Here is a 13,021-nt window from a genome sequence, read left to right on the forward strand (position 1 = left end):
GCCGTAAATGGCCCTTATTGCCTGAAAGAAACTCCTCATGTCGTGTTTATCAGCATAAAGCTCCTATTTTTGATGTCACAGATTTTCCTTTGGGCTTCAGCCTTGAGTTGCTTGTATAACTCTTACTTCTGCTGGTGTGATATGTTGTTTTGCCACATGTGGTGAGCTTTTATTTTCTGGGCAAGCAGGCCCTGAATCTCAGCATCATTCTCATCAAACCAATCTTGGTGATGGCGGGTGACATAGCCAATGGACTCAGCACATGCCAAGAGAATGGCAGTCTTTAATCCCTTCAAGAGATTTTCATTATCATAATCAGCTGTAGGCATAGCGGCAAACTTCTCTTGGAGACACTGCTGAAGTTTCTCCCGAGTCACTATATTTTTCAAGGGACTTGACACTGAATTTCTTTTGTACTGATTTTACCTGCTTGTGATGCCTTGAGGCAATCTGGAAATTCATGATTGATCTAACAAGGCGATGGTCTGTCCAACAATCATTGGTTCCATGCACAGCCCTCATTATGCGGACATCTTTCTGATATTGAGCTCTAAAAATAACATAGTCAAGAGGGTGCCAATGCCTGGAGCGAGGTTGTCTCCAGGTGGTCTTATACTTCTCACATTGTCTAAAGAGGGTGTTTGTGATGACCAGGCCATGTTCTACGCATTTGTTCAGGAGGAGGATGCTGTTAGAGTTAGCCTTTCCTACTCCTTCTTTTCCAATAGTGCTGTTCCAGAGATCTGACTCCCACCTGACTCTAGTGTTAAAATCTCTGAGGAGAATTATCTTGTCGTCCTTGGGAATGTTGGTCAAGACTCTGCCAAGATCTGTGTAGAATTGTTCCTTGATATCCTCGATAGAATCACATGTTGGGCATACGCACTGATGACAGCAGCAGACTGGTTGTTGCTGAGCTCAAGACGAAGGGTCAGAAGATGTTCATTGATGCCTACAGCAAATTCTGTAAGCTGACTGACAAACTTATTCCAAATTGCAAAACCGACACCATGAATGTGCCTGTCCTCTGCAGATTTTCCTTTCGAGAAAAAGGTGTAGCCTCCACCTTCTTTTCTCAGTTGACCTTTATCTGGGCACCCTGTCTCACTCAGGGAAGCGATGTCGATGTTATATCTCACAAGTTCCCTGGTTCTTCTTTGCAGCCATAGATTCTTTGTTATCCATCAGGGTGCGAACATTCCATGTAGCAAAATTCACTATCTTTTTATAGCTTCGACCGCAGGCAGAGTGATCCCACTGGACGTGGTAATCCAGCCAGGAGTGTATATGAGAGCTTAGGTTTAGGGCACCTCTTCTAGCCCTCTCCCCAAGCGAGGGGGGCGGGGGCAGAGGGGATCCTAAAGAGGACTGCTCAGTTGCAATAGTAGTGGCTGAATTGCACCCCTGTCTCAGTCTAGGTGTCAAGCGACCATCTAACTACCACTGCCTACGTGCAGATTTGTGGGTTGGGACTGCCAGATTCACTAATCCTGTCCCCGTTACCACTGGTCCATCACCGCAGGGCTTGGAAGGTTGGAAAGATATTTCTCGTGGTAGAAGCCTGTGCATGATTTCTTTAACGGGGGGAAACTAGTGCGCCTACAGCGACAACGTAATCATGACAAATTGGAGGCCTGGGGCCCAGTGGCAGGGAAAATCTGAGATGACTGGACCACTTGCTGCAATCCTCATCCACTTTCACAGACATTGAGATCTGAGGACCCTCTTCCGCCTGATCCACCATTGAGGACTTGCGGAATTGGACCATGCTTTGTCTGGGACCTCCCCTCAGACCTGTTTGCCTTGGGAGACCCTATCAGCAACATGAAACTCCCAGCAACTTAGCTCTGAGGATCATTGGAATACGCAAGCCCCTTCACTCAAGGTGACAGTCCTCAAAGAGGGGGGAATTGACTAGGGTCCCACAGAAAGACTCTAATAATGTTAAATTTTCTAAAATGAGAATGAGGGATATATATGGGTAGACTGCTTAGAATATAAAGGCGCCTAGGTGAAATATTCATTTTGATTGTATTAACCCTTCCTCACTGGCTCAGGGAGAGAACATGTATCACTAGTTATTTGAGAGAGTACAGGATCAAAATTTTTCTTCACTATTTTGGTAATGTTTCTTGGTATTTTTATACCTGGGTACTTAATTGAAAAAGCCCACTACAGGACATCCAGGAGATTTCCAATAGTTCTGATTTTTTCCAGTTTATTTTGTAACCAGCTATTGCTTTGAATTTTTTTGAATTCGTGATGGGAGGGCTGGAATAGTGATTTTTTGTTTGGGGGTAGCCGCAACACATCTATATTGGGGTGCCAGTACAGTTGCATGCGTGACTGGCTAGCACTTTTCTGGCCCCACTAGGTGGGCAGTGCTTGCTTTGAACAAAAGGGCATCATCTGCATATAACAGTAATTTGTACTCCATGGAACCAAGTTGTATGTCTCGGATAGCTGGATGACTCCTTTCAGCTATTGCCAGAGCTCATGAGCCAAACCAAAAAGTAATGGAGACAGCGAGCTCTTTTGCCTAGTACCCTGGAAGAGGCTGAACGTATTTGAGGTCACATTGGTGGCTGTGATTGAAGAGGTTGGGTGAGAATGTAATAGTTGGATCCAGGAACTAAATAAGGGTACAAATCCAGCCCACTCTATCAAAAGCCTTTTCTGCAACCAAGGCTAATATGGTTTGTGCTTCAGAGTCATTATATTTCACTTCTGTAATATCAGTAAGTTGTCAATGTCTATGACAGCCTCTATGACAGCCTCTGACAAACCCAGCCTGGTTTGGGTGTATGATAGAACCCAAAACATTCTCCAATTTCATCGCCAGAATTTTTGCCAGAATTTTGACTTCACTGTTAATAAGTGTAATTGGCCTGGAATTGGACTATAATGTGGCATTTCTTCCTGGTTTAGGAATAACTGTTATTAGGGCTTCCCTCCTTGCACAGGGAGGATGGCCTTCTAGGAGCAACTTATTAAACATTTTAAGCATTTTTTCAGACAGGAGGTCAAGGAACTGTCTATTGAATTTGGCAGGGAAGCCATCTGTTCCCGGGGGCCTTCCCCACTTTTGTGTTCTTAATCGCCTCAGTGAACTCATCCTCCATTAGGGGCACATCTAGGTTTCTACTCTTGACTGCAGTAATTGGTGGTAATGTAATATTTTTGAAAAATTGATCCAAAGCGTCCGTGAAGGGGTTTGTGTCCTATTGGTACAGATCTTTCTATAAATTAAAGAACTCTTTATTAATATCTTTAGGTGATATACATAATTTACCATGTTTATCACAGATGGCCAGGACTCGATATGCAGAAGTCTTTTGTCTTAGGTGGTATGCCAGCAACTTGTTTTGAGAGGCGAGAGTCTGGCATCCTCACACAATGTTCAGCCCAGCGAAGTTGGTGTTTGAGAATCATTGCTTCAGTGCTGGCGACCAGGGCCGGCGCTACCATTTAGGCAGCCTAGTCAATCGCCTAGGGTGCCAGAATAAATGGTGGGCGCCGTTTTGCCGGAGGGGGCGGCAGGCAGCTCCGGTGGAGCTGCCGCAGTGGTGCCTGTGGAGGGTCCGCTGGTCCCGCGGCTCCGGTGGAGCTGCCGCAGTCGTGCCTGCGGACGGTCGGCTGCTCGTGCGGCTCCGGTGGACCTCCCGCAAGCACGACTGCGGCAGCTGCACCGGAGCCACGGAGCACCGGACCCTCTGCAAGCACCACTGCAGCAGCTCCACCGGAGCCGCGGGACCAGCGCGCGGGGCGGCAAAATTGCCGTCCACCTAGGGCGCTCAAACCCCTAGCACTGGTCCTGCTGGTGACGTTAGCATCAGCGAGGATGCTGGCATTAGTGCGGCAATCTTGGTGATAAAGAGGCATTTTATGTCTCACTGGCCACCTGCTCACGTCACACCTCTCCACCACAGCCCTGCTGGCTGTCAGTCACCTTCCGCCTCTCTGCTGTGACTTCTGCACATCAGTCTCTCGGTGATTTTCAACTCTTCTGTAGTGATTTCGCTCTCAATGATTTTAGCTCTTAGCAGGCAGAGTAGAAACACAGTCCTACTACAACTGGTTTCAGCTCTGATTGAGCAATTAATCAAAGAGACTCCTAATTAAGCCCATTTGGCTCTATTCTTCAAACAGTGGGGAAGAACAGTTTAAGCCAGTCTAGAGAGGACCTGGGGGATGGAGTATTGTGCAACATCCTCACCAGGACTCCTATCCCTACCCCTCTTACTTTCACAGAGCTCTGACATTCGAGCCCCTGCTTAATGACGTTCTTTCAACTGAGGGTGCCCCCCTCCTCATTTGGGACAGGTTAAGCACCATCCTGTTTTCCTGTATTGCTACAATAATTACAACATTGGTAACTGTATTTCACTGCTCCTGCATTCAGTAGTAAGGTCATTTGTATCCAACACCAGCCAAAGTTGGTCCTTTGACATAGCTGTAAAAGATGAATATGTAAACAGAGCAGGAGCAAACTGTATTTACATAAACACACCCATAGTCTCCTCCCCTCCCAGCTAGTTGTCAGGGAAGCATTCCTTTAAACCCTGATTGCATCATGAATCATTCCTGGAATTGTTCTGTGAAGGCCTGGTTCAAAGTTTATTGAAGTCAGTGAAGAGATCCATTGATTTCAATGTGCTTTGGATTAGTCCTAAATGATAAATAATACGTGCTTCTCTTTAGGAAGGCAAGTTATTGACTTCCTTACAAATAAGGGTGAAATTCTGGCCCCATTGAAGCCAATGGCAAAACTCCCATTGACTTCCGTGTGGTCAGAATGTCCTCTTAATTGTATTTAGTTGTTCAGCTTTACATTTCAAGATCAGATCATGACTGAGAGGTTACATAGGCAACATATGTGAATTACACCATGGCCTCAATCTACATCCAGTAACTCTATAAGTGGACCAAACACAATATCCATATACTGGTATATTTTAGAAAATATGCAGACATTTCTCATTTGAATATTATTATTTTCTCTCTAGTCTGGCTAACTCCAATAGCAGTAGAGCACTTTGAAGTTTTACTGTACAGCTACTATATAATCAGTCACTGACACTGTGCAAATTTGATCAGTAAATTTTGGTCAAAATCAGCTTCTGGGATTGTCATGTTTAGGGTTGTGATTAGGGATTGTAAAAAAATTACAAGAAATTCAGTCGCACTTCATAATGGAAACACAATATAAAATTGCAATGGCCTGTGTATTTCACTAATAACAATGTATTTGCTAACTGCTAATCTTGAGGCAGTTTTTATTTTGTCATTTAATTATTTTGCAGAACACGGTCCTAAATTCCTGTCTTATAATTTTAGCCAGCTGACTTCAAAAAAAAATTATTTTTTTTCCTTTTTCTTCAGGTGCTGTTGCCCCCTTACGAAGATCCTGCAAATGCAGCTGGTAAAGACCCACCACCACCTTATGTGTCAGCATAAGCAAGAATGTGAAGTGTACCTAAGAACAATAGCTTTACTTTTCAAACATTTGAGCAATAGTTTGTTTATTTCACTTCCAGGCTGTAACTCTAAGATTTATGTGTTGCTGTTTAGCTGAAATTTTGAAATGTAGATATTGTGTTCAACATGCTGTAGATAGTTTTAATAATGTGCTTCAACTGAAACAATATGTTGAATTGGTTTCAGGAACTTTTTGGGGAGAGCGGGGGGGGTTAGTGTTAAGGTGACAAGAATCATACAGTAGCTTTTATTCACCTCGTTTTGACATGCAGTGCTAGAGAATTTAGAACTTTTGTGTATAAATCAGGTGTAAATTTCCTTTTTATCTACAAAGCTTCCAGATCAGTAGAAACAAGTTTCTGAAATGCCCATTTTCCACCTTTAGAATGTATTGTACAAGATGTAGTCTGTCAGTCCCAAAAAAGTGACATTCCACTTTACTCCTAAAAAGCTAATAAAATATTATGCTGAAGCGAATGAAGGAACAGGAGTAAGCTATGGTGTTCTCACTAACCAGGTTCATCACAAACACTTAATTGTGGGGAATGAGCATGGGAAAGCAAGGTTGCCTAGCTCCCAAAACTGTGGCAAGTCAGGTCCATGTTCTAACGTATACCTGCTCTGTACCCTGCAGCCTCTCTTCTCTGCAAAATAAATAAGTAAACATTGCTGCCACCGTTCTGCTGATATTCCCTTCCTGTCTATACAGCCCCTCGCCTTCTAGCAACCTCAAAAAATACCCGTGCTTTTAAAATCACATGGCTTGGTGACTAAAGATGCCTCCTTGGTATCCAAAATGTGAATGTTTCTATGAAGTGTGCCTGTAAATAGAGCAAAGTTTTGGAGTGTGAATCAAGTTATACCAATACAGGGATAAATTCTTCCAGCCTATGGGGAAAACGTGCATGTAATTTCTCCTAACATTTTCAGAAATCTCATGAATATCCTATATGCATCAAAGGGATGCAGCATATGCATCATATGGGACTCCTTTGTAAGACAACTGTTCGCATTAGAATTCATTCTAGTGGGACTCACCCATCTGTGCTGATCCTGCTGTGTATGTTTGTGTGAGGTACTCTCTCTTCCCCAAAAAGTGCCTCTTGCACATGTAACGTTTTTGTTGAGAGTTCTGTTTTTAAAAATGGTTAACTTTAAGATAATCATCTATGCTATATGAATGGAGATGTTTCTACCTCTCATCTTTTCTCAAGTGTCATCTCTGGCACTTTGTGGATGTCAAAGCATGTTGGGGTGCAAAGCCTTGTGCAAACGGACCTTGTGGAACTTCATCATCCCTCGGGGAGCCTCAGGAGAAATTGTCCTTCGAGAAGCACAATCTCTTCTGAAGCTAACCTGGAGTGCTCACACTGCACTATTCAGTAGGACAATGCAGATTTCAGTGCACTGACTCCACTCTACAGGCCCATGCAGAGTGTGGGCAGGTCTGTGGTCCTGCCTCCTCCCTGCCTTTTTCTGAACAATGACCAAACAGCCCCTGTTCAGAGGCTGCTATTGTGATCTGTCCTTGTGCAGGCCATGAAATGAAGGAAAAGCTTTTTAAAATGACCGTCCCCACACACTTGTGCAAGAGCAGATCCCAGTCTAGCCCTTGTTATTTTGTTTCATGGTTCAATCCCTGTAAGATCAGACTATGCAATAACTTGATTGGACCAGTTGCTGATACTGATATGTAGCAAAATCCCATTTTTTTCTGTAGGTAATTCTAGTGTTTTCCAGTGTTGGCCTCATAACCATTTACATTCCAGAACTGAATTTATTTTTGAGTTGGGCTGCCTGGACTTCTGATCCTACTGGCTGTTCACTTTCTTTTAATTCTTGACTGGTTTTGAAGAATTTTTAATCATCTGTTTGACAATAAGCCAATTGTACATACTTCTCATTGAATCTACTCTGTATACTAGCTAGCCTCTCTATACTAAAAGGGATGTTTCCTGTGCCTATGGCAATTTCTTTTGAATCTCTTCATTAACACAACATCCACACAAATCCAGTATTGTCAATCAAATGTGACAGGTTTTCTGTGTAAATAAGAAATAAAAACTACAACTTCTGTTTCATGCAGTCAGTACCCATGATGTAGAAATGCATAAAAGAATAGTTATTAGGCTGAGTATTTCTTACAGAGCAGTGGAAATTAGAGATGGAACAGACTTATTTTGTTAGCATCCAGAAATGTTTTCTGAGTTTGGTCTCCAAAGTGCCAAATAAAGAAGGACTGACATCTCTGATTTATTCTGTGATACTTCCATAGCCTGGTGGTGGCTTTTGGTTTTTTGGAGGTTTTGGGTTTTTTTAGTCATTACATTGTATAAATTCATATCTAGTTTACTGTAGGTTTTTCTTAGCAGTACTTTACTCCCAGATATCTCTTATCCATGTATACATTTTGTTTCTGTTGGCTGCACTTCCCACCCCTTCTGCAGACATTATCAGCGTATTATTTTTCCAGGTCAGATCTCATTTTATTTTTTATATTAGTTCTACATTATGTGGTATCATTAATAGTTGCCAGATCATCAAAGACTGGAATGAAAAATACTAAAAAGGTGCACTCAAGTCAGACATACAGATCCAGATCTACCAGCTAAGGATCTGGGCCTTGGTTTTACCAGATGTGTAAATATATACTTGGCTGAATTTTTATGATTCTTTTTGTGTCTTTTGTGCAGGATTCTTAAACTCAACAGAGTCTAAACCCCCAATTTTCTCTTCCTCAACTGCAGCTCTATTATTACTGCTGTAGTTACGTAAGAACTATAGAAAATAGTATTCTCCCACATACAAAGATATTGCACTGTAGAGGGTGAGCAGAAAAGCTTTGGTGGTGATCTGGTAAGTACATATGCTTTTGATGCTTCTCAGTGCTTCTAACATACTGCAACAGTTACTAACAACCACAGTTTTGAGTGATAACACTGCTCAAACTGATATTCCTTTAGGAAAATCTCTGGTTTGTAAATATAACCAAAATGCTCTAATATATGCCTCTAGAACGTATTCCTAACCACAGATGTATTGTCTAGAGAATGCTAGGCTGGTGCAGTGCACAGGAAGTGTTAAGGTGTTATGCCAATGTTAAAATAAGGTCTTTTCTAAGTCTACGTTGAGGGGGAATGGTTGTGAGTAGAAGCAAAAGAGAAGAGATGAAGTGGTGATGATAGAACAGGTGAGGGGAGGTTCATTAATCTCATTGAATGGCACAAAGAGACTAATATTTTTACATTCATAAGGATCAGTGTTACAAGAATAAAGGAAATTAATTTTCATACTTCCTTTCTCCTGTGCCAGTCAGACCAGAGCAAACATATGTAAGTTCTATCTTCTAGTCTTAAGCAAACTATCAGCTGTATCCCAGAACTTGAAATAGATAACACCTTGGCCTCACCTATTGTAAGATTGCCTGAGACCCTGCAGACCTCTGCCCTCCATATCTTAAGAAGAGTTGGTTAAATTCCAGCTTGGTGGCCAAGGTTGCTGGAAGACTCACAGCATAGTATCCCTATTTCTAAGGACAGCTATTAGAAATCATATTTACACTTTTTTATTAGATGCTGGATTTGCAATCGTGTATACTGTAATAGCTTTCCCTGCAAAGATTCTACACCTAAAGTTAAGGGGATGTGCAATACTGTTTCAGCTCACAGCTCTGAGAAACCAAAAATAGCATCCATAACTGTAAATGGAGGATCGGCTCTGATAAATCAGGCTTAATGTTCTGTCAGGGAAGGAGAGTGGTATTGATAAAGATGTCTCTGCACCCAGAGATTTGACCACAGTGGTTCTGCAACCTGGCCAAGTTTTCAGATGAATAACTCAGCTGAATGTGGAAGCCAGATCTCTGGCCTTCTGCCTACAAGTCCATATCTACCTCCTGCAGAATAGGATATTGAAGCAGCAGGGGCAAAGAACTTCATTGTCAGCCGTCCAATAAATGTAAAGTTACTTCACAGCAAAAGACTGTTCTACAAACATTTGTTTGATCCTGGACAATTAGTCAGAACAGCTGCTTATTTTAAATTAGCAAGCAAAGTGCAATGAAAAGCAGTTGGAAGGTTTTTTGTTTTTATTTTTTCACAGTATCCAAACCTTTCAAACAGCAAAACAGTATAACCAGGGCTGGGTTATGTAAGAGTATGTCCTATACTGGAAATGAAAGTGCAGCTGTTGAATGGGAAGGCATTGTTTTAATCACTAGCACAACAGTATGATATGGGCTAACAACCTGAGTACATACCTAGGGCATGGCCTGGGCTAATAACCTGCGTGACGTACCCAGGGTCCACAGAGGGCTTGTATTCGGATGGTGTCAAGGTTCCTTCCCCACTCTGAACTTTAGGGTATAAACGTGGGGACCTGCATGAACACTTCTACGCTTAATTACTAGCTTAGATCTGGTAACCTGCCACCATGCAGAATTTCAGTGTCTGGAGCACTTTCTGTCCCCCCAAAACTTTCCCCTCCCTGGGTTGCCTTGAGGGACTTCACCAATTCCCTGGTGAACACAGATCCAAACCCCTTGGATCTTAAAACAAGGAGAAATTAACCATCCCCCCTCCTTTCCCCCCACCAATCCCTGGTGAGTCCAGATCCAATCCCCTTGGCTCTTAAAACAAGGAAAAATCTATCAGGTTCTTTAAAAAGAAAGCTTTTAATTAAAGAAAGAAAAATAAAAATCATCTCTAAAATGAGGATGGAAAATACTTTACAGGGTAATCTGATTCATATAGCCCAGAGGAACCCCCTCTAGCCTTAGGTTCAAAGTTACAGCAAACAGAAGTAAAATCCTCTCAGCAAAAAAGGAACATTTACAAGTTGAGAAAACAAAAATAAGACTAACATGCCTTGCCTGGCTATTACTTACAAGTTTGAAACATGAGAGACTGCTTCAGAAAGATTTGGAGAGCCTGGATTGATGTCTGGTCCCTCTTGGTCCCAAGAGCAAACAACCCCCACAAAGAGCACAAACAAAGACTTCCCTCCACCAAGATTTGAAAGTATCTTGTCTCCTTATTGGTCCTCTGGTCAGGTGTCAGCCAGGTTTACTGAGCTTCTTAACCCTTTACAGGTAAAAGAGACATTAACCCTTAACTATCTGTTTATGACAGATGGCTAGCCCCTGTTGAAGTCTGTGCTGTTACATCTTCTCTACTGTTCCCCATTCAATCGCTACCCACCAATCCGGCGGGTAGTGTAGATGTACCCTAAGTGTTCAAGAATAGGGGGACTGGCAGACACACAACTTTAAGACCTGTAGATACTCATTGGGTTGAGCTCTCTGATTATAGCAATGCAGAGACTTTCTATGGCACTCTCACATCAGTCTGAGACTCTGGATATTTGGCTTCCATAGCAATAGAGAGAGAAAAGCGCCAGTCAGGGTGCAACAGTTTTGTCAGGCTACCATCTTATTCCCATCTATGTCCCACTAGATTTCCAGTATTAGCTGTGCCTTGAAAAAAGTTAGTTACAGAAGTATGGTACTGCTCCTGCATGACACATACTTAAGAACAATGTGTTGGCTAATGTAATACAAAAATCTAATAAGCCAATAGGAAAAGGCAATAATTTTATTTATTTATTTAGAGTCTACCACAGCCACTAGACTTGTCCTTTGGTTCCTTTCCTGGCTTTGGACAAAGCAGGGATTTGCCATCAAGTTTTTTATGGCTCTTTTTTATAGCAAAGCCCCTTGAGCAAAACTTTTAGAATTTAGCCAGGAATGAGGCTCTGTTCCAGCATGGATGGGGAAACCTAAATCCATTTCATTTTATCCTGCTGATAAATCTAAGTGGTTTTCTTATTCTTCTTATGCTTGCAGGGTAGGTATTGCTCTCATTCCAGCCACTTCTATTGGTCTAACTCCTGCTTGCAGCAGGCATTAGGAACCGCAGGACCTGCCTTTTCTGAGGGCAGGTCTACACTGGAAACACTACATCGGTGCAGCTGCGCTGGTGTAGCATGTCTAGTGAAGACACTATGCCAACGGGAGAACACTTTTCAGTCAGCATAATTATCCCACCTCAGCTAGAGGCAGAAGCTATGAGAGCGTCTCCCATCGACATAGCGACGGTGTGGACAATACTTAGGTCGCTGTAACTTGTGTTGCTCGGGGAGGGAGGGAGGGTCTCTTTTGCACACCTGCGTGACACAAGTTAGATCAACTTAAGCAGTAGTTTAGATCTGCTCTGAGATTCCTTCCTACTACATGCCAAAACCAAAACCAGAAACTCAAGGTATGGGACAAGCTTCTAGATTTCTGCATCGATTTTCCCTTTAAAACTTCCAAAGTCACTACCACCAGTTTATGGTTCAGCTTCCCCAGGAGTAGCAATGGTACAAGTGCTATTGTAGCCAGAGCTCCTGGCATTTGCCAGTACTTTAGCACTATGTCATCTACCATGTTCAGAGCAGGTCTAGACAGCACCGTGGTTAAAGTATCAGTGGATGCCAGCCCTTATCTACATTAGCGGCTCTCACTTTGACTACTACCCTCTGAACTGAACTGTCGTAGCTACAGTGGGGAATCTATGGGGGCATAAAACTGGACTGTTAGTTACTCTTATTTATCTTCTGCCAGTCTGTGAATTCAGCTCACCACAGTACCATTTGAAAGTGTAATGGCTTTCATTTCCTTTGCTTTAAAGAAGATATTAACTTTATCTGTGGCACAGATAAATTTAAATTTCCGGCTATTATATGAGGGTGGTTTGCCTTTGCTAAGCAGAGAGCAAGTACATAAGAGGCACTGAACACTTCCAGTGAACTTGTGAGAATAGCTGATGTAGTTTTGTTGTTTTTAAAAAATAAATTACAATTAAAAAAAAATCAAATGAGCTATGGATGTTTAGTCCAAGGTTCTCGAGCCAAAATGTCATCTGAGGATGTGGTCTGGTTTCAAAGTTTTCATACTAACTTTTGCTAGTATTTCAAAACATACAACAAACTCTAGTTGCTGGTTATCTCCTCATAGACTCATAGACTCATAGGTCAGAAGGGACCAATATGATCATCTAGTCTGACCTCCTGCACAAGGCAGGCCACAGAACCCTACCCATCCACTTTTATAACAACCCCTGATCCAGGACTGAGTTCTTGAAATCCTCAAAATTGGTTTGAAGACCTCAAGCTGCAGAGAATCCACCAGCAAGTGACCCATGCCCCACGCTGCAAGGGAAGGCAAAAAACCTCCAGGGCCCCTGCCAATCCGCCCTGGAGGAAAATTCCTTCCCGACCCCAAATATAGCGATCAGCTAAACCCTGAGCATGTGGGCAAGACTCACCAGCCAGCACCCAAGAAGGAATTCTCTGCAGTAACTCAGTTCCCATCCCATCCAACATCTCCCCGCAGACCATTGAGCAGACCTATCTGATGATAATCCTGATTGTTTTCACCTCGGTGTGTAATTCAAATTTTATTATTGACACTAGTAAATGCCATGTAAAGTAATTAATATCTGTAGCATGCCTTTGAACATATGAAGTGTTATAAAATATATTTTATATATCAACTGATGAGTGT

At 42.4% G+C, this 13,021-nt stretch overlaps 1 protein-coding gene across 1 annotated transcript in view; it reads left to right on the top strand.

Annotated features, from left to right (window-relative positions):
- Positions 1 to 9,830, top strand: part of LAPTM4B (lysosomal protein transmembrane 4 beta) — a 121,071-nt gene extending 111,241 nt beyond the window's left edge. The window contains exon 7 of the mRNA XM_030549463.1: positions 5,383 to 9,830. Within this exon, the coding sequence (XP_030405323.1) occupies positions 5,383 to 5,457 (75 nt within the window). The 3' untranslated portion in view covers positions 5,458 to 9,830. The remainder of the gene's footprint in view (positions 1 to 5,382) is intronic.
- Positions 9,831 to 13,021: the final 3,191 nt, after the last annotated feature.

The sequence above is a fragment of the Gopherus evgoodei genome, chromosome 2 (assembly GCF_007399415.2).
Source record: "Gopherus evgoodei ecotype Sinaloan lineage chromosome 2, rGopEvg1_v1.p, whole genome shotgun sequence".
NCBI classification, from domain to species: Eukaryota; Metazoa; Chordata; order Testudines; family Testudinidae; genus Gopherus; species Gopherus evgoodei.